Source organism: Marmota flaviventris, chromosome 10 (assembly GCF_047511675.1).
Source record: "Marmota flaviventris isolate mMarFla1 chromosome 10, mMarFla1.hap1, whole genome shotgun sequence".
NCBI lineage: Eukaryota > Metazoa > Chordata > Mammalia > Rodentia > Sciuridae > Marmota > Marmota flaviventris.
Window position 1 is genome coordinate 37399851 of NC_092507.1, and position 23149 is coordinate 37422999.

The following is a 23149-nucleotide window of genomic DNA, read 5'->3' on the forward strand; positions in this document are numbered from 1 at the left end:
AAGTTAGGGGTCAGTGAAGTAGAGATTAGGCGCACTACTACTTAAATCTGAGTTAGGTCTGAGACCAGAAATTAAGATGGCACCAAATAACATAGATCTATAAGCCCATTGAAGGCTTGGGCCTGTTGAGTTTACTAAAAAGTCTAGTCCAAATAGGCTCAAAATCAGAAAGCAAAAGGATAAAACAGAGTTTGCCCCAAAGAGATTTATATTCAAGCTCTGCTTCTTTCCAGGGATGGCAATTCACGTAGAAGGCATGTGTACTGGGAGGGATGCCATACCATCCAGATCTTTAGCAATTTTTATGTAAGAATTTCATGCAAATAAAAGAAGAGCAGAAATTACAGTCTAAAATGCAGAGAAAAGCAGGGCTTGTGTTAATACAGGCTTGGTTTATTCCCTTTTCTTGCCATGGTTCAAGGGTTTTTCTTTCTTCCTCAAAGAAAATAAGGTACATTCTAAATTCATCTCAAATTGGAAGTGTCCAAAAGCCCCACCAGTGCTCTAAGCCTGTGGAAACGGGTGTCCCTTTCTGAAAGGGCTCCATTCTGGAGCATATGTCTTATCTCTGGTTTGTTTTTAAATCTAGTAATTGAGGAGGTTCTGGTTTTCTTTATCTGAACTGCAATTGCCAAAGGAATGAAGCACAGCTGTGATATCCGAGTTCACATTCTACTTCCAAACTAGTACCTCTAACTTCTTTCTTGACATTCCAAATATCCTCATTGAATTAATTAGTATGTGTAATTAATACAAGTTAATAAAAAACAAAAATCCTATCTGTCTTGAAGGGACTCTACTCCCTTTTCTAACTTAAATTTTATAATAGCAGCTCTCAAATTAGCAGCTTGCATGATACCTTTCTCAACTGTATGCATCTCCATCCTCTCAAAATTCCTTGAGTGACATAAATGATTTATAAAAAAAAAGATTGGTGATACTGGTTTTGCTACAGAATTTAACTGTACAAAACATACAAAGTTTTTTTTCTTTCCTCTGTGTTCTGTAGATTTTGCTTTTCATCTTTGTCAGATGTTTTATGGATGCCAGTGAGCTCCAGCATCACAGATCTCTGATGTAACTCCCTCCCATAATGTAAATTTAATTAGGTTTGAATCAATAGGGATGCAATAACATCTATTTCTTTTTTTTACAGATTTTTTCTAATTAGGAAATGAGTCTTTTCATCCGAAACAAAAGAGGCTGGATGACTGTAAAAGAGATGATATAAAACTTTGAGGAAGAAGCATTTTGTACCAAGAACCTATATTTTTTAGCAAAGCCAAGTAATCACCAAAGTGTGGGAGAAAAATAAAAAATTTCCTGGAGACTCAAATATTTCTAGAACATATTATATGAATGTCTTATTTACAAAATTTTGAGATTATTTATGTCAAATATAATTGCTTCATAAGAATTCAAGCTGTGTTAATACCTAATTGTAGGAAAAGTGATAAGCTAATAAACAAATGTTTCATAAAATCTAAACATTGCCCTGAAATAGTCAAAACATATCATAATCAGAAATATAAATAAAATGGAACCTCTGGTTTTCAGTCTGAGACTCAAGTTGAATGAAATTATAAAATAGAAGATATTTGTTTTTCAGGCCATAGGCTTACAACTTAAGAATAAAAGCAATTTTAATGAAAAGAGATGGAAAACAAATTCCTGGAGACTCATAGAATACACCAATATTTACATTAGTATTATACAGAAAGCATAAATACTATAGATAAAGAAGACCACTACATGTTAGCACAAGGTGTCAGTATTTGAAATTTTTAATATCTGGTTTGTATGTGGTGCTATCTTCTTGAGGTTTCAATTTTTTTGTATTCCATTATGACTGCTCATCTAATCTAGTATAAAGTAGAGGGGAAAGCAACACTTTTAAACACACTACACTTGTCTAACTCAGTGCAAAATCAATCCAAGGCAATTTGTAAATGTCTACATGAGAGTTTAAGATAAGGACCTATTAGAAATTAATCAAGGACATCACAGAAGAAAAACTTGATGTGAAACTAACACTAGATAAGGATTTCTGAAGAAGGTAAGTTTTGAATTAGACTTTTAAGATAGTTTGTACCTCAGGCTTACAAGAGAAAAATAAACCAGGCACCTCGTGGTTCTAAAGATTAATACTTTTGCTAAGAATGGCTTGTTTTAAGTAGTCTTGTCTCTCTCCTGAGTTCTTGGTGTTTTTAAAAGCTTATGGATTAGAAGAATTAATATGGTCCAAATGTCTGTACTACTGAAAGTGATTTATAGATTAAATGCAATCCCCATTAAAATATCAATGACAACCTTTACAGAAATAGAGAAGTAATTTTAAAATTCATATGGAAGCACAAAAAAAAAATCACATAGCCAAAGCAATCTTGAGCAAAAGGAACAAAGCTGGAGACCTCACGAAACAGGATTTTAAGACATATTACTGAGTACTAGTAACCAAAACACACAACCTGGTATCAGGATAAAAACAGACACATAGATCAATGGAACAGAGTGGGTTTCTTTTACCCCACTAAGTCTTCTATCCAGAAATCTGTGCATCTGTAGTCAATTAATTATCAAAAAAGTTGTCAAAAACACATTGGAGAAAGGATAGCATCTTCAATAAATGATGCTAGGAATACTAATACTAAATATACATTATTCAGAATATTGAAACCTCACCCCTATTGCTCACCCTGTGCAAAAATAAATTCAAAGTGGATCTAATACCTAAATGTATGACTGAGTGTGGGAGGCCATCCTCGCAGGTGATTTGAGTTACCTCCCTGGCTGGGTGAGAGGCGCTTAGACACAGCTGTGTCAGAGCTTTCCCCACCCTTCTCCAGGTCCGAGGGCTTGTCTGTGCAGAGGCGTGTCTGGCCACTGCCTCAAAGACCCAGTCGTCGCCCCTGACCTTGGGATGCTGCCCCTCTTAACCTTCATTGGATGGGATTTTCCCCAGAAGTTTTTGTTCCCCAATAAAAGCCCACTCCCTCTCTTGCTAGTCTCTTCTGTAAACCTCGCGGCAGCATTAGGTGGCTGGAGGCGGGAGCTAGGAGAAGCCGTCCTGGAGCTGGTATTAAAGGTAATTAGAGTCTTGTCTCTTTAATTTAAAACTCCCTAGCAATTACTCAAAATTGAACCTTCTTTCATGAAGCCAGCTCTGGTCGTGTGGCAGACCTGAGACTACAAAAATATTGGAAGAAAACGTGATGAAAATATCTTAAGATGTTGGGACAGGCAATGATTTTCTGGATTGGACCCCAAAGCACAGGAAACAAAATAAAAGATTGACAAACAGGATTATACCAAACTGTAATGCTTCTATATGGCAAATGAAGCAATCAACAGAGTGAAGAGATAACGTACAGAATGGGAGAAAATCCTTGCCAGTTATTTATCTGTTAGAGAATTAATATCCAGAATATAAAAGGAACTAAAAAACTTAATAGCAAAATATAATCCAACTAAAAAAAATGGGCAAATGATCTGAACACACACATCTCTAAAGGAGAAATACATATGATCAATAATTATGTAAAAGAATGCTCAATACCAGCTATAAGGGAAATGCAAATTAAAACCACAGTAAGATGTAGTCTCATTCTAGTTACAATGATTATTATCAAAAAATAAATAACAAATGCTCATGAGAATGTAGAGAAAATGGGTATTTTATACACTGTTGGTGGTCATGTAAACTAGTACAGTCATTAAGGAGAACAGTATGGAATTTCCTCAGGAAACTAAACAGAGATCTACTATATGATCCAAAATATATATCCAAAGAAAATAAAATCAGCAAGTCAAAGAGTTACCTACACGCCCATGTATATTGCAGCATTATTCACAATTGCTAAGATATGGTGGAATCAGTCTATGTGCATGACAACAGCTAAATGGGTAAAGAAAATGTGATGTATCTACACAATGGGATAATACTCAGCTATAAATAAGAAGGAAATCCTGTCATTTGCAGCAAAATCGATGTACCTGGGAGACATTATATTAAATGAAATAAGCCAGACACAGAAATACAAGTATCACATGCTCTCCCTCATTTGTGGAAAATAAAAAAAGTCAATCTGACTTTAGAATTGTGATTAATAGGAGCTGGGAACGATGTATAGGGGTGAGTGGATAAAAGGAGGTTGGATTTGATGAATGCATGTTGTATGCATGTATAGAACTATCCCCCAAACCCCCATTGATATTAACAATTAATGAGTTAGTAAAACATAAAAAGATTTCTTTTTCTTTTTAGTTGTAGATGGACACAATACCACAATACCTTTATTTTATTTATTTGTTTTTATTGGTGCTGAGAATTGAACCCAGGGCCTTACATGTGCTAGGCAAGCACTCTACCACTGAGCTACAACCCCCAAAAGAAAAGTTTTCTTTTTGAAGTTCCTTTGTGAGATCTGCATGGTTGGATTGGAACTAGGAACACAGTAACAACATTCTCTGAGAGACAGTTTAATAAGTTGAGAAGTCAAGTGCTTTATTCAGCTGATTCTAGTGGTTTCCAGAAGTCACAGAAATGGGCACTTACTGGTATTTGTATCATGAGATGCTTGGCTTTCATGTAAGACTAAATTTTATTATAATGAGAATGGTTCATTCAATATAGTAAGATTTTCAGAGTAAGTTGAAATGCTTTTATATGAATATAAAGATACATAAATTACTCATTGTTTTTCATTGAGCCTGAAAACAACTATGGCTCATACAGTAATTTACACTTTAGTTTTAAAAATATATGAAATATTTTAGTTGTTTACATAAAATTCAAAATAACAAATAATGTAGAAAAATTAAAAAAAAATTTTTAGAAAATATAGTTTACAAATGTTTTCCCCCATTCAATAGGCTGCCTTTTTATTTGTTGATTATTTCCTTTGCTGTGCTGAAAAGTTTTAGTCTGATAGTCTCTTTACTTAATAGTCTCATTTATTTGTTTTTGCTTTTGTTGCAATGCTTTTGGTGTCAAAAAAATATCAATCAAATGTAAAGAAATTTTTTCTCTAATTTCTCTTCTAAGAATTTCAATCACTTCAGGTGTTACACTTATGTATTTATTTTCTTTTGAATTGATTTTTGAGTGTGGTGTAAGAGTGGCGTCCATTTTGTTTGTTTGTTTTGGTACCAGAGATTGAACCCAGGGGTCCTTAACCACTGAGCAACATTCCCAGCATTTTAAATTTTTTTTTTTATCTTGTGAAAGGGTCTCACTAAGTTACTCAGGGCCTCTCTAAATTGCTGAGGCTGGTCTTGAATTGCAATCCTCGTGTCTCAGACTCCTGAGTCATTGGGATTAAAGGTGTGTGCCACCACACTTGGCTCTTTATTTTACTTTTTGATGTAGATATCCAGTTTTCCTAGAATCATTTATTGACAAGTCTTTTTCCTATTAGGTATTCTTGGTAAAAAAAAAATCATTTGACCACATACTTGAGGGTTTATTTCTAGGCTTTGTATTTTGCTCCATGGGTTCATGTATTATTTTATATTATTACCATGCTGTTTTCATTACTATAGTCTTTTAATATAGTTTTACTCAAAAAATGTGATGCTTCCAGATTTGTTCTTTTTGCTTGAGAGTGCCTTAGTTATTCAGGGTCTTTTATGGTTTTGTATGAATTTTAGAATTATTTTTCTAGTTCTGTAGAAAATGCTATTGGTATTTTAATAGAAATTGGATTGAATCTATAATTCAGTTTGGGTAGTACAGAAATTTTTAACAGTATTCATTCTTCCAATTCATGAACATGAGATGTCTTTCTATTTTTCTGTGTCTTCTACAGTTTTTTCACCAGTATTTTATAGTTTTCAGTGTACATACGTTTTATCTCCTTGGTTAACTTTATTCTTAGATATTTTATTCTTTTTTTTTTGTACTGTTGAAACATCAATGTTCTTTTTTGGCAACAAAGAACTTCAATTAGTTAGATGCAGTTCTGTTTTTCATGCACAAGATGAGAAACAAGATAATAAATAACATTAAATCAACTTGTATGGTATATCATCTCCTTATTGGTTATTAATGAGTTCTGATAAAATGATTAGATAAAGAAAATGTAGTATATATTACACAATGGAGTATTACTCAGATATAAAGAAGAATGAAATAGCATTTGCTGGTAAATGGATGGAATTGGAGAGCATCATGCTGAGTGAAATAAGATTCAAAAAGATCAGGGTTGAATGTTTTGTCTTATATTCAGAAGCTAGAGAGAAATAAGAACTTTCTAAAAATCTCATTAAAATAGAAGAGAGAACAGTGGAGTAGAAGAAGGGAAGTGATGGGGAGGAGGAGAAATGGGAAAGGAGAGGAAGGGAAGACTGAAATTAATAAGTATATACATGCCCATATCATAATGAATTCCACTTTTGTGTATAAAAGTGGAATTTTAAAATGTACCACTTTAAAATAAATCACTTTTTTTTTTTACTAAAATGCCAGTAATTTTATATGTCATTACTGAAATAGGACATCCCTTACATTTTATCAGTGGTCTCAGTTGGGATAAAGTAGTAATATAAAAAACAGTGAACTGAATTTTAAGAATATGACTTTCACCATGATAATAATTGGAAGATATTTTGGACTGAGCAACTCCTTGGCTGTCAACTGGTACCAAAAAGGCAACAGACTTTAGTTTTTCGAAGTTTCAGATAAAAGCGATCATGGCTTCTTTATATGTGCATCTCTCAGCTATTTTAAGGCACTTATCCTCTATTTTGATAGTTACCTTTTCCTTTTCTCTTTCTTAAATGTTAGTAAAAGCGAAATAAATAAATTTAAATTCATTAAAAGTCCAAGAAATGACTGGTTAGCATTACAGAGAACTCTTTTACATTCACTACCATATAGTTTGATTTTCCTGCAGTATCATCTAATTCTCTGCTGTTACATACATGAATGATTACAACATTTTACCTATCATGACATATGATCAAATTCTTATTCAATTGCCTACTAAACATCTTTACCACAAACTCATCAAAATCTATGTACAGAATTGAAACACTTTTTCCTTTGATGCTCTTAAATCTTCTTTTCCTCCTGTTTTTATATCTTATTTATTAGTACTTCTATCTTTATAATCTCCCAGGATATAAATCTGGGCACTGCTGTTAACTTTTTTATTCCTCCCACCCATTGCCCAGTACTAGCAATTAAACCCAGGGGCACTCTACCACTGACCACATCCCCATTCTTTTTCATTTTGAGACAAGGTCTCACTAAGCTGCCAAAGCTGGTCTTGAACTTGTGATCCTCCTTTCTCAGCCTCCTCGGTCACTGGGATTACAGACACGTACCTCTATGCCCAGCTGTTCCTTCTTCTGTGAAGAATTTCCTGTCCTGTTCCCAAGACATCTAGTTGGTTAATAGTACTGTTGTTTCTTCCTTCTAAATATGCCTTGAAAAGGTACTTACAAGTAATATGGGATTGCAGAATCACATTGGGAACTCTGAGGAGGGCAGATATATTAGAAATTTTGCAACAAGATTGGGATACTCAACCTGTCACTGGGAGAATAGTTCTCATATTACTTTTGCTTTGGCTCATCTAAGAACGTTAGTAGGTACTACTACAGGATATGGACTGGAACAAAGAGTTAAAAATGGGCCTGATATTTAAAAAATTCAAAGATCTGTATATGTGTGAGATATTGTTCAGATGGTATACCATTGGCAAAATACTTGAAAGAAGGCATGAGAGTCCAGTGGCTTGACTGGATGCTCCATTTCCAGAGTAGTCTGGGTTGAATATCTCTGATTCTATAGAGACCACTTAATTCCACTCCTGGCAAAGCAAATACATTTTTAAAATTTATTACTAGAAAAAGAGACAAAGTACACTAAAAAAAAAAAACAAACAACAAACAAGAGTGATAGTTCTACTTTAAGTTTCTGAGCTCCTTTTAGAAGAAGCATTCAAAAGGATGAATAAAATATACATTTAAAAGGCAGTTGAGGACATCAGTGTAAAGAATGAAGTGAGAAATTCCAAAAATCCTTTCCTATTATGAACTGTATGTTTTATCCCCACAATCCCCAAATTCATATGTTGAAGCTCTAACCTTAAATGCTATTGTATTTAGAAAGGAGGCATTTATTAAGAAGTAATTAAGGTTAAGTAAGGTTATAAGGATAGGACCCTGATCAGGTAGGATTAGTGTCCTTATAAGAAGAAATGCTGAAGAGCCCACTCTTTCACTCTGAACACACATAAGGAAGAGGTCCTGTGAGTATGCAATAGGATAGTGACTACTTACAATTCACAAAGAGAGGCCTGGTTGGAAACCAAACATGTTGGTAGTCTGATCTCAGACTTCTGGACTCCAGATCTCTGAGAAAAGATATATCTGTTTTTTTAGCTGACCTGCTTACAGTATGTTATTATGGCTGTCTGAGCTGACAAATATATTCCCTATATAGAACAATAGGTAAGCTAGAAGAAAAGTAAAACATCATTTTTTTTTCTTTTTCTTCAGAGTTCTGGAAACTAAACAAAACTTGTAGTAACCAAGGGAACATTTATAAGAAAAAAAAAAGCTGTGTTTTGGTGAGAACACTAAACTTTGCGGAATTTTAACTTACCTTGGTCCTATGCTCTGAGCCCCCTTCCCCAGCTCAATGGCAGCATTGAAAATAACATTGTTAATGAGAATGGATCTCATTAACAAAGATACACATAAGGTGGAATCCACATGATTGAGCTAGAACCTCATAGGGATGGACTGAAACCCATCTTCATTTTTACTGCTTTTGATATTGTTGGGGAGACTATCTTGAAGAAGCCAGGGCCAACTCATCAGACTTAACACACACACATACATTTGGCTTAGGACTCAGAGAAGTTGAAAGGAAGATTCATGGGAATGTAGAGCAATTGCAGTCTCAGCTGCTGCCTCATACAAATGACATGAACCTGCAGACAAGCAATGTTGTATACAAGCTTCAAGACAGAAGCTATTTCCCTTCCACCCTCCATCTCCCAATCCTTTGTTTCCCACACTATCTGAAAACATTACAAGAAAAGGCATTCTGAAAAATGTTCTGGCTAAGTTGACACATTCTGAAACTATCGTTATCATTAAATCAAATTTTTAACACCTGAGAAAGGACAGGACCACCTGCACATAAACTAAGAGAAAATAAATAAAACATAAACAGACCACACAGATGGTGAAATTAACTGATAGGTTTAAAATAACTGTAATTAATTTGTAAGTATGTAGAGAAAGAGATTACTTTGCCATAGAAGTGGAATCTTTGAAAGGGATCTCCTTGAGAATTATACAAAGAGAATATATAATTTCTGAAGCAAAAATTCATTAAAAGCTTAGCAGCACAATAGGCAGAGAGAACACAAGATTAGTGAACTGTCAGGCTCTTCAATTATAAATATCCAGACTGAAGAACAGAGAGCAGAAAGAATAAAAGACAAAAAGAAGACATAGAGAGGTAAGAGACACACTGAAGGGATCTAACATACATGTAACTAGAGACCTAGAGGAGAAGAGCATAAAAACAATGCATAAGAAATTCTTGAAGACATAGTTATTGGAATTTTATTTTTAAGTTTGTACACCAAGGAGGTTTGTGAACCTTAAGCAGAATAAATGCAAACTAAGCTGTGGAGAGTGAGTGAGCCATTGTCATTGGCTGATCCCATGGATTGGTAAAAGTCAAGCCTGAGAATATTCCTTGCCAAAAGGTGAGGATACATGGATAGTCTTGACACTCGGCTCTGATGCTATCAGGTATCAAATGTTAAAGTACAATGGGTTTTCTGGGAATGGCAGGATAGCTGCGAGATGTTTCTTGCACTGTAACTTTTTAGTGCACAAACAAGCCTCCTGGGAAATCACAGTCCCTGAAAAATTGAAAAGCTTCTGTAGTTAAACTTCCTGGTTAATGGGGCTGGGGATGTGGCTCAAGCGGTAGCGCGCTCGCCTGGCATGCGTGCGGCCTGGGTTCGATCCTCAGCACCACATACAAACAAAGATGTGTCCTCCGAAAACTAAAAAATAAATATTAAAATTCTCTCTCTCTCTCTCTCAAAACAAACAAACAAACAAACAAACAAAACCTTCCTGATTAAAAGACCCTATATAATAAACATGCAGAGCGAGTTCTGGTCACTGTTCCTCCATAAGAGGACAGTGTTCCACCTGGCCCCAGATTTAGGTAAGAAAATTTTTCCTAAAAAAGAGACATTTTAAACTAAATCCATCACCCCTCCTCGTGATCTTTTGTTGTTGCTGCGCAGGTTGTGGCATGAAGTCATATTGGACACATCATAATCAGATTGTGAAAACCAAATGAAGCAAAAATGTTTAACCTGAGAATAGAAAATACACTTCCTTCAGAGAGACAAATATTAAATAGAGTTCTGACTTTTCACAAGATGATATAAAAATTAGAAACATTAGGATAACTTATCTAACAAATTGAGATAATTTTCAATAGGATTTTGTAGCAAGTAATATTTTCATTTAAAAATATAGCTTCAGTAAAGATGATTACATCACATCTGAAGGAAATCATGGTGGTTAATTTTAGGTATCAACTGAACTGGATTAAGGGATACCTAGAGAACTGGCAAAGCATTATTTCTGGATGTGTCTGGGAGGGTAGCTCCAGAGGAGATGGATGTATGAGTCAGTAGGCTCAGTGGGAATTATACTCTCCATGTGGGCAGACACCTTCCAATTGGATAGGAACTCAGAACAAAAAGGCAGAAGAAAGGAAATTTGTCTCTCTTTCTCTTCTGGAGCTAGGGTGTCTCTCTAGCCCCCCTTCTTAGGATATCAGAACTAGGCTTTTTGGCCTTTGGGCTCTGAGACTTTCAGTGATTTCCCCCCCTCCCCCCTTCTTAGGCCTTCTGTCTCAGGCTGTGAATTAGACCATCACCTTCCCTGGTTCTGAGGCTTTCAAACTTGAACTGAACCATACTACCAACATTCCAGGGTCTTCAGCTTGCAGATGGACCATGATGGAACTTGTAAGTCTCTATTATTATAATAGCATGATCCAATTCTTCTTCTAAACCTCCTTCATAGTATCTAATATATTCTATTCTAATCTAATCCAATAATCTCTTATTGATTCTTTTGTCTCTGAATAAACCGATTGATACAGAAATGATTTTATTTTAAAGAAATGTTTACAATACCAAGATTTCCTAGTTTTTGAATCCAACGTTAACAACAAAGCCAGATCTTTAGCATGGTGTAAAAAGCACAATCAATACCTGCATTTCTCTAATCCAGTATTTTTGCTTCAAGCTTTCCAGTTTTTCAGAAATTGTATTTCCCTGAAATATACTATATGGACTTCATTCTCAAAGGGAATTTTCCCCAACTTTAAGACAATGGAAGAGGCTTGTTCCTGGTTCTGACCTTTGTTACAATCTTGGTTATTATGAACTCTAATCCTGAAGTAGTTTAATATATTAATATTTCTCCTTCTATGACCTATCAGAGTAAGTATTTTAATTTCATTGGTGCTATAGTTTGATGTTGAGTGGTCCCCAAAGGCCCACGTGTGAAAGACTTAGTCTCCAGGCCAACAGCGTTGGGAAGTGGTGGAACTGTTAAGAAGTGGGGGCTAATAGGAGGTATTTAGGTCACTGGGGGCATGCCTTTGAAGAGGATAATGGAATTATGGCTTCTTCTTTGCTCTCTTTTGCTTCCTATTAATGGGGTGGGCAGTTTATTTCTACAGTGAGCTTCCACCATGATGTGCTGTCTTGGCATACACCCCCAAAACAACCATACAAGGATCATAAACTAGAATCTCCAAAACTTTTGTGAGCCAAAATAAAATTTTTCTCTTTATAAGTTAATTTTCTCAGATCTGTTTTATAGTGATAGAAAACTGAGTAGCACAATTGCCAAACCATGTTTCCATTTGTTTTACAAAAGAATTCTTTCAGTTTAATACACAAAAGATCTGTTAACTATTAATTTCATGATTATAATGGACCCTTATGATAATAACTCTCTGGTAGATTTCTCTGACTTATGACGTAGATTCTCCCAGATAATAGGTAATCTACAAGTTCCAAAAATACCAATAAAACTTTAGCCAAAAAAAGTGGGAAATTGTATTTTTGATATGTTCTCTACTCAGGAATTTTTATCTGGGTTTTCTTCTCCAAAATTTGTATTCACTTAAGTTGTTTTGATGTTTAATTGTGTAACCTTTTACATGGATGTTGTTATGGTTTGGATATGAGTGGCCCCCCTCCCCAAATACTCTTGTGTTAATAGAGGAGTGTTCAGAGGTAAATGATTGGATTGTGAGAGCTGTAACCTAATCAGTCCATCCTCTATGAAAGGACTGGGTAGTAGCTGTGGGCAGTGGGGCATGGAATGAAAACGTGGGTCACTAGGATGCCCTGGAAGGATGCATTTTTTTTTTTTTACTAATTTCCCACTTCCTCTCTGATTTCTGACCCCTCCATGAGCTGGGCAACTTTCCTCATCCTCTGAGCCCTTGCCCCATGATGTTTTGCCTCATCTTAGGACCAGAGCACTGGACTTGGCCATCTATGACTGAGACCTTTGAAACTGTGAGCCCCACCCCAAAGCTTTCCCTCTCTAAATTGATCTTTTTTTTTTTTAATTTTTTATTGTTGGTTGTTCAAAACATTACATAGTTCTTGATATATCATATTTCACACTTTGATTCAAGTGGGTTATGAGCTCCCATTTTTACCCCATATACAGATTGCAGAATCACATCAGTTACGCATCCATTGATTTACATATTGCCATACTAGTGTCTGTTGTGTTCTGCTGCCTTTCTTATCTCTAAATTGATCTTGTCAAATATTTTTGTCACAGTGATACAAAAGTTGACTAAAATAGATGTACAATTTAATGTGTCCAGAAAGAAAATTCTAGTATTCACAAGTCTTCAGCCAGGTAGAAGCTTGATTAACATTGTGAAGTGTTCATCACATTTGAAAGATTTAAACATTTTTGATCATCAAATTAAAAGATTAAACAATTCAAGAAATGTTACCCTGAGTTAAGTTATTTGATTTTGGAGTTGGTATAGTTTGGATAATTGTCCCCCAGGAGCCCACACGTTAAAAGCTTGGTTACCAACTGTGGAGGTAATTGGGAGATGGTGGAACCTTTAGGTGGTAGAGTTCACTGAATGGAAGTTAGGTCATTGGACTGTGTCCTAAAAGGAAATTTAGCGACTTCAGTCACTTTCTTTTTCCTTTTTTATTTACTTCCTGACCTCCCTGAAGTGAGAAACTTCCTCTGCCACATGTTCCTGCCACGATGTGTTGCCTCTCAACAGTCCCCAAAGCAATATGGCCAACTAACTGTGAACTGAAACCTCTAAAAGGTTGAGATAAGGTGGTTATCTTAGGTATTTTATCATAGTAATGCAAATGTGAATAATACCAAAGTCTTACCTATTATAGTATGCCAGTGCTTTTCTATCCTTTTAGTATCCTCAGAAGTTCTTAAAGCCATAGCTGGGACTCTCTCCACATCTTTCATTACATCTGCCTGCAGGGAGTGATTCCAAATGACAGACATATGCTAGGTTTACTGAAAAACTACTCAAACCCCCATTTCTGCCATATTTATGGGTTTTTACTTTTCTACCTAATGGATCCTAACTTCTAAATAATACCATATAGATTCAAGGATCAATAAGAACTTAGAGACATGAGAGCAAATTCTACCTTCTCGACATATTTCCTTCAGAAAATCTTGATTTCCTAATTGATATATCTTCCTTTTTCTTTCAGATTCCAGTTCTTGATGAATGTTTATTGGATATAAAACATGAAAGTCTGTTTATGTTCATGATTAGTACAGCCAGATAATTTTATTCCTATGACATTCTGAACTGATAACTATGCATGAAAAATAGGATCTGCTGCTCCAAGATGTCCTTTCTCTGCTGACTTTTAAATCCTCTGAGGTTTATCATTGTTATACGATTTTTTGACTCAGATAATTTCAGATACCAGAAGAATTATTGATCAGGGTTACATTTCAGAGTTCTTCTACTAGTCTTTGTTGCGTTCTAGGTATCCAAATCCTCATATTTCTTGGGATTATACTCAGCTAAGATACTCATTATAGTTAAATAGAAATTAAATTTCACCTGTACTGTGAATTTGTATATACATATATAACTGACAATACATCATATGACCACTAAACAAAAATAAATTAAATATTTAAAATATGATAGTGTTTATATAGAAAAATGCTCTTTATGCTATATATGCCTATAAATATGTGTATGTACATGGATATAAAAGGAGAGGACAATAAATTGTTAACTTTTGCTTTCTCATGGAAATTAAATTGATATAGAAAAAGAAAAAGTTTACTAGTCTCTGTTATTTAACTTGTTACAATTAGCATGAATTATATTTTGAGTAAAAATTTTATAAAATATAAAAACATAAAAGGAAACTTCTATTTCTTGTGGTATGGAAAATTCCCCCAACCCTAACAAATAATTCATTCTCTCTCTCTTTCTCTCTCTCTCTCTCACACAGAGAGAGAGAGAGAGAGAGAGAGAGAGAGAGAGAGAGAGAGAGAAGCAGCTGTAATAGCAATAGCAACAGAAAAAAAGTAAAATGAAACATTTAGGAATACTGTATTTAAGAAAGCCTTCTTCCATCAGAGATAAGTGAAATTCCTGAAGATGAAATCTAAACAGAAACTTCCAACTCCAGAATCATTTATTGTAATAGTGGTTATTAATAACATTTTATTTTAAAATTTTATTATAATATATTAATTATACATATTAATGGGGTTCAATATGATATCTCTATATCTGTGTACAGTATGTACTGATCAAATTTGATCTTTGTTTTCCCACCCCACCAACACCCATCCCAATCTCTATTCAGGTTGACTATTTTTAGCTTTCACATATGAAAGAGAACATGTGATACTTGTCTTTCTATGTCTGGCTCATTTCACTTGACATAAGGTCTTTTAATTCAGTCTATTTTTCTATCAATGATGGGATTTGATTCTTTTTTATATCTGGATAATACACCATTTTGACTATATGGCACATTTTCTTTATATTTATCTCTTGATGCCAATCTAGGTTGATTCCATGTCTCAGTTTTTATGTATAGTGTAGCAATAAACATGGGTGTGATGAAATCAATTGGTATTAAGCATAAAGTTAAAAATGGAGTGGTAATCAGATGCCAATAAGTTTTGTTGACTATTCACACTTCTTCTTCTGTGAAGTGCCTGTTCAATTTTTTTGCCCATTTATTGATTGTTTTTGGTGTTAAGTTTTTTGAGTTCTTTATATACCCTGGAGATCAATGTTCTATATGAGGTGCAGGTGGCAAAGATTTTCTTCCATTCTGTAGGTTCTCTCTTCATGCTGTTGGTTATTTCCTTTGCTAAGAAGACTTTTAGTTTGATACTGTCCCATGTATTCATTATTGATTTTACTTCCTATGCTTTAAGAGTCTTGTTGAGGAAGTCAGTTCCTAGGCCAACATGATGGAGTGTTGGGTCTATATTTTCTTCTACTAAGTGCTGGCCTAGTACCTGGTCTTTGATCCAATTTGAGTTGAGTTTTGTGTAGGGTGAGATGTAGGGGTTAAGTTTTGTTTTGCTATGGGCTTCCAGTTTCCCCAGAAGCAAATGTTAAAGAGGCTATCTTTTCTCCAATGTATGTTTATGACAACTTTTTTTAGCATGAGATAACTGTATTTATGTGGGTTTGTGGTGTTTTCTTTTCCTTTGGGTCTTCAAGTCTGTTTTGGTGCTAATAACATGCTGTTTTTGGTACTATAGCTCTTTAGTAAAATTTAAAGTCTGGTATTGTGATGCCTCCTGCTTTAGTTTTCTCAAAGGATTGCTTTGGCTATTCTGGACCTCTTATTTTTCCAAATGAATTACAGGATTGCTTTTTATATTTATAACAACAACAGCATTGGAATTTTGATTGGAATATTATTTAATCTGTATAGCACTTTTGGTAGTGTGGTCATTTTGACAATATTAATTCTGCCTATCCAAGAACATGGGAGATCTTTCCATCTTCTAAGGTCTTCTTCAATTTCCTTTTTTAGTGTTCGTAGTTTTCATTGTGGAGGCCTTTCATCTCCTTTGTTAGATTGACTCCCAGGTTTTTTTTTTTTTTTTGAGGTTATTGTGAATGAGATAGTTTTCCTAATTTCTTTTTCAGCTGATTGTCAATCAGTTGGTATACAGGAGGACAGTTGATTTATGGGTGTTAATTTTATATCCTGCTACTTTGGACACTTTGTTTAGGAGTTCTAGAAGTTTTCTGGTGGAGGTTTTTTTTTTTCTTCTTCTAAATATAGGATCATGTCATTAGCAGAGAGGGATAGTTTGAGCTTTTCTTTTCCTATTCATATCCCTTTAACTTCTTTCTTTTGCCTAATTGCTCTGACTAGAGTTTCAAGGAGTATGTTGAATGGAAGTGGTGGAAGAGGGCATCCTGTCTTGTTCCAGTTTTTAGAGGGAATTTTCACATATGTAGCTTTTACAACACTGAGGTTTATCTCTATTATCTCTAGTTTTTCTAGTGTTTTGAATATGAATGGTTGTTGTATTTGTCAAATGCTTTTTCTACATCTATTGAGATGATCATGTGATTTACTCAAGATAATAAATTTACAACTTACTAAAGGCAAATAGTTGAAGTGAGAACATGTTTTGAAAACATATTGACTCCCTCTGAAATGTCAGAGATATTTTTAAAAGCTACAAAAAAAAAAAAAAAAAAAAAAAAACCCAACTTTAATTTCTAAATGGATTAACTTGAATTCCTTAGCTTAAAATATCTGCTGGAAGGAAGCCTGCAAGGAATAAATGTGTCCCAGAGAAAAGCTTGATTTAACTTGCATATTATTTCTTCATAACTAAAGTAAATGCATATATTATTGAAATTATATCTAAAAGATATTCTGCATGTCTACCTCTGTCTCTGTCTCTTTCTCTCTCTATAAATCCTCAAAACTCAGATAATAGTAAATTTCTGTCTGTTGTGTTTTATTTAGGAAAGACTATTGCAAAATAAAATTGGTGTTTATATCATAAGACATATCAGAATTTACCTAGTTAGGGTCTTTGCATTTTTTTTTTCAGTTTTTCTAAATATCTTTTACATCTTTAAATTTTTTTATTTGTTTTAATTAGTTATACATGACAGTAGAATGCAGTTATATACTTTGATATATCATACATAGATGGGATATAATTTTTCATTTTTCTGAGTATACATATTGTAGAATCACATTGGTCATACAGTCACATACATACATACAGTATTAATGTCTGTTTCATTCTACTATCTTTCATATCCCACGTCCCCTGCCTTCCCCTCCTTTCACTTCCCTCTACCTAATCTAAGGTAATGCTATTCTTTTTTTTTCATCTTTTTGGCTTATGAAACTTGGAAAAATCATGAAATATTAGAAATATGGAATTGAAATAATCAACTTTCTCATCCAATGAGAGGGAACAGAGAATAAGTGCAGAGAATGCAACTACTAAAACCAAACCAAAATAAACAAACACCAAAAAAACCTTTTAGAAATAAAATCGATTTGATATTGCAGTTTTATATATATATATATATATATATATATTTATTTATTTTTTTTTTTTGGTCAGTAGCTGACTTTATTTGGACCAGATGCATCCAAGTCAGATGGTACCAATGGTTAGATCAATATGGCTTGTGAACAAAAATGAAAAAAAACAGAGTTGGCTGGGACCTGTTTTTGTGTTTTCCCTCTTTAGTGTTGGCCTCAAGTAGATTTGGAGGACACTAATGGAATTAACATGAAGAGACCTGACATGTACAAATTGGGCTTGTCACACCCAGCTAACTCCACCCCTGAACAGGATGGGAATGACCAGACTGTATCAGAAAGGATGAAGTTGTCCATTAGGGAGCACACTTCCAGAACAGTCTTTAGATGCCAGCCTTCAGAGTGAAGGTAATTTCCTCAGATGGTCTTTAAAAATATGGATGACTAAGATTTGGAAATAAGATGAACAAGGTGACTTGAAATCTCTTGGGATGACCTGTTTAAAAAATAAACACCTTCCAGTTTAACCTGTTTGACAAATCATGCTGAGGCTGAATCTTAAGGAGAACAAGTTTAAACCTCTTCAGCATAATATTTTCCTTTTTTTTCTCCAAGGGGTAGAGGTAGGGCCAAGAAAACATAGTTTTTAATAAATATTAAAGAGACACAATTTCTAATTTGAATGGCCTGAAACACTCCACTATTTTTTGGATTGGTGATAAGCTATAGTGAATTGTGAGTCAAAGGTTTAGTCATGTGTATATGCTGTGGATCAGATGCCTCATGAATGAGTCAAGCAGGCCATATTTTGAGGAAGCTTACCCAGTTTCTGGTCTGGTCCTGCTTTTAGAAATTCTGCAATGGAACTTAGTCACATGGTAAAGTATTTGGCATGACTTTCCTATGATAGCCCCACTTCTTTGCCCCCCAGATCAATCTGTTTATCCCAGTGCCCTTGGAAGATTAAGGGTTTGATGTAACTTGTCACTATCTTGCTCTTATGCAGTGCTGTTGGTGTTTCAAATGCTACTGAAGACATGGGTTCAGAGTAATTTTGCTTGTATTGGGTCAAGAAGGGCAATTGCCCCATGAATCCTTCCCTGGGTCTGTGGTTGTTTCCCTAATTTTTTCTTTCTTTTTACCTCATAGTGGGGGTTTTTCAACATGAAAACCAGAAGTATTAGGGGAATGAGAATGTAGGGGTATAGATGGCTATGAGGTTATTCATTCACGGAAAGTCTCAGAACCTAGTCCTTTGAAACTACTGGCTTTGGAGAAATCCCCAAATAGAAATGTGGAGAGAATTGGAATTAATGTTGTTAGGATGTGAACTGAGTAGATGATTACAAGCATGTGGATATACTTGCAATTTCCTTTGAAGAAAGTGTATGTTGCAATGGGAAAGAAGGCAGCTGAAACAAAAGCTCACAAAACATGAAGGACTTAAAGCATACTGGGGTGCTCTGTATCAGAGGGTCTTTGAACTATTTAGTATACCAAGTTAGCAGGTTTATAAACATAACCCAGTAGAATTCTTGTGGCAGCACCACCTGCATGCAGGTCCAAAAACAGAGTGATGGGGATGTGGAAGAGGAAGTAGAAGCCCAGCAGCAAGTCAAGGCTGCGCCTGATGATCACAGTCTCAATACAATGACCAGTCCAGAGTTGGGGGGCTGTTCACCCTGCACAGCAGACCTGGGAAGAAGAATTTTATGTTTATTTAAGCAAAAATTTTGCGGCTAAGGGGATTTCAATTTGCAGTCAATTATGATCACTTTCAATTTTGATCATACTATCATGAAGTTCTTGTTATGAAATTCTATAATATTACCAATATGAGACCCATTAGAAGAACCTAAAAATAATGGTGAGAAAAACAATGATTTGGTCTGTAAGTACACTGAATTGTGTAATCTCTAGTTTAGATGCATTGTTTTAACCTTTTTCCCCCCACAGAATTCTGGGAAAAATAAAAAAGCAAAATTGAAAAAAACATTTAAATGGCTAAATCAACTCTGCTACCCCCATTGGGTCAATAGTTAAGTGTGACTTGAACAGAAAAAATATTGGCTGTAGCCTCCTCTTTATCATTAACCCATTCCTGTGAATGCAAATGATAATAACTAGGTTGTTTATATTAGTGGCAGAAACTCATAAGGAGTACAAATTTGTATTTTGCAAATAAACACTCATCTCTGCATTTGTTTCATCTAAATGTGTGTGGGGGAGGGGTTTGCATTGACAATGTAATGAGAAGTCTGACCCCTGCCCCAAATCCTATGTGTGATCCTGTACGTCCCACTATGTGGAAATTACAAAGAATTTGCCTAGCAACCCTTGTGGGGAAAAGCTGTTAGCCAGCAAGAGCCTTGACATTTCTGGAGGCAGTTGTAGTCAAGGACTCAGTTCCTCACCCTCAGGCAGTCATACTCATTGACATATGTGGTCCAGGAACCTCCTTTTAGAGGCCTCTTTATCGGGGTTCTCAGCCAAGACAATTTTCAATCATCTCTGCTGAGGCCTTGTATTTTATGGAACATCTTCAGTAAGACCTTATCCATTCTGACTTAATACATTTCCATTCCTAGCCCTTCCCTGTATACCCTCATCCCTGCTCCTAACCCACAAATGGCGAAAACCCTTTGTAATGAGACTTTCCCTCAATTGTGCCACACATCACCTGCCCCTTGCTCAAGTATTAGTCTAGGAGGGAAAAAGAACAGCACCATGTTAATCAACTTTTCATCCCTGTGATCAAAATACCTGAAAAGATGGGCTGGGGTTGTGGCTCAGTGGCAGAGCAATTGCCTAGCATGTGGAGGCACTGGGCTCGATTCTCAGCACCACATATCAATAAATAAAATAAACGTCCATTGACAACTAAAAAAATATTTAAAAATACCTGAAAAGAAAACTTAAAGGAGGAAGAGATTATTTTGGGCCCATGGTTTCAGAGATTCAGTCTATGGTCAGCTAACTCCCTTGCAGTAGGTCAAAAGGCAGAACATCATGATGGAGAGGTGTGGCAATGGAAAGCTTCTCAGCTTATGGAGTGGGGAAGAGGAGAGAGAGAGAGAGAGAGAGAGAGAGAGAGAGAGAGAGAGAGAGAGAGAGAGAGAGAGAGAAAGAGAGAAAGAGAGAAAGAGAGAAAGAAAGAAAGAGAAAAAGAGAAACAAGCCAGGGACAAGATATATTCCTTAAGGGCACAACCCCACTAACCTACCTCTTCCACTAATGACCACCTGCCTACAGTTACCACCCAGTAGTACAAATTATAAATCCATAAATCCATTAAGAGGATTAATCCACTGATGAGGTCAGAGCCTTAATCACTACCAAAAAGCTCCACCTCTGAACCTTGCTGTATTAGAGACCATGCTTTCCACACATGAGCTTTTGGGGACATTCTAGATCCAAACTATAATGAGTGGAAAGACAGTACTACATTTCTTTTTAGCATCTTTCTTATAATGCTGCAATAGTGAATAACATCTTGACTGGGGTTGTCATTTGGCTTGTTCTACCTGACTAACAAACTCAACACCTGGCTGTTCTCAGAAGGTGGCTTAGAGAAAACCAAAAGCCAGTAGATGCAGCTTTAGTTGAAAACACAGAAGACAATTTCTTTTTCTTTTCTTTTCTTTCTTTTTTTTTACTTAAACAAAAACAAAAATATTTTCTCTGTATTGTGCATAATAACTCACCATAGATTTGTATTATTATTTAAGAGGCAAAGCTGAGTATAATAAAGTCATATACTTTGATATATGTCATGTAAATATTTTTAATAGAACTTTTAAAGATTGTAGGACTTTGGTAGGACACAAGAATCAAGTATTAAAATTTTCCTTCATGGGTTACTAGTTCTATCTTTCCTTCTATTTTCAGGAGAATTTACATGTGCAGTAGAGTAAGTTTTTTTGTTTTTGTTTTTTTTTGCCCAAGTTAGGGCAAAAAAATGTTTCAAAGATTTATGCCCTTTATAGTTTCAAAAATGTTTCTGGTCTTACACCTATGGACACTTACATGTTTCTGAAAGAGAAAAATATGATTTTAAATGTTCAGTTCTAACTTGAATATAAAATGAGAAGAAATCATGTGAGCCTTTCAAAGAGCTCAGTATACAGGAATTTCAGAGACTGGATGAAACAATGCTGGGCCTTCCAGGTTTCTCTGGGAAAGGGGTCATAATTGTGTAATCAGAGTTGAGACTGTCAATGGATTCTGAGAAACTGGTAGAAGATGGGTAGAACCCCCAGAAACCTCAAAAAGGATACAATCCACAAGTCCTTACATAGGTCAGAGGTCTTCATTCCTTTCTCCAATTTTTAAGATGAAGATCAGAGAGTCCATGCTTCTGAACTGATGCTTCTAGCCATCAGTTGGAGGAACCATGCTTTATGAATTTCCTATTCCATTTACCTTTCACTTTGAAGTAAATAAGGGAAATGATCATGGTGATGAAGACCATCAGAATACACAGGATCACGATCATATCACAGATCCAGACAGCATTCATTTCAAATAGTGGATCTGAAGCAGGGACTGGGGAGAGATGCAAGAATTAGGAAGAATGCATCTCAGTAAGGAGTGCTGGATTAAATATTTAGGGTGGATTTACTTTTCAGATTAATATTATTCCATACTTTCTGAATTTATATGAGTCAGGGAGAAGGAGGTTGGGCTACAGGGGGGATGATTCTAAAGATGATCACATTAAGGCTAAAGCTGGAAGAGGTTAATACCTATTCTACTCAAGCACCATGGTACTTGCTTTTGCTGGCCAGAGTCTTAAGGAAAGATGGGCACATTATGCCTTATCTTCTTTATCTAGTCCTCAGAGCCCTAGGACCTTATAAGGGATATGGTGGAATAGAATACTCAGAAACTTAAAGTGTCTTTTCTAGGTGATTCTGTAATGAAGAAATCTACAGCTCATAATATAGGTAATTGTTTTTGTGATGGCAGCACCATCACCAACAATCAAGTGATGTGTTTCATTACTGTATAGCTATGCCTATTAGAAATTACTTTCGTGCATCAAATGTAACTATTATAGCACTTAGTAGTATGACAATTCCTAAGAAAAATATATTAATAATAGGATCCAAAATATTCATTTCTGTGTATGTTGGGAGTCACCCCAGCTCCAAAGACTAACTTCCCCATCCCCCGAGAAGAGCCGTCCAATGGTGAGCCCTGCTGGCTCACATGATCCTTTCCCACCAATCAGACTAGCCCTCCTGGCTCACATGATCCTTAACCACCAATCAGATTAGACCTGCTGGCTCACATGATCCTTACCCACCAATCAGACTAGCCCTGCTGGCTCACATCATCCTTACCCACCAATCAGACAGCACCCCATGCCAACTGTCAAACCATTAAACTGTTAAACTGTCATAACTGTAAAACCACCCCCAGCTCTATAAATAAGCAGAGCTGTTCCTCAATAAATGGGCATTTTCTCCGATGATGAGCCTTGTTTGTTCTTTCAGTGTATATACCTCAAAATATTAAAAACAGGATCTAGAAGAGCTATT

The 23149-nt window shown here is 35.5% G+C and overlaps 1 protein-coding gene and 1 pseudogene across 1 annotated transcript in view; one reads left to right on the forward strand and one right to left on the reverse strand.

The window, feature by feature from the left end:
• The window catches only part of LOC114094073 (selection and upkeep of intraepithelial T-cells protein 9-like), a 37277-nt gene extending 19265 nt beyond the window's left edge, over positions 1 to 18012 (forward strand). The window contains exon 5 of the mRNA XM_027937021.2: positions 17815 to 18012. Coding sequence (XP_027792822.2) covers positions 17815 to 18012 — 198 coding nt within the window. The remainder of the gene's footprint in view (positions 1 to 17814) is intronic.
• A 637-nt stretch (positions 18013 to 18649) lies between these two features.
• LOC114094072 (sigma intracellular receptor 2-like) lies at positions 18650 to 22945 on the reverse strand (annotated as a pseudogene).
• Between the last annotated feature and the right edge of the window lie 204 nt (positions 22946 to 23149).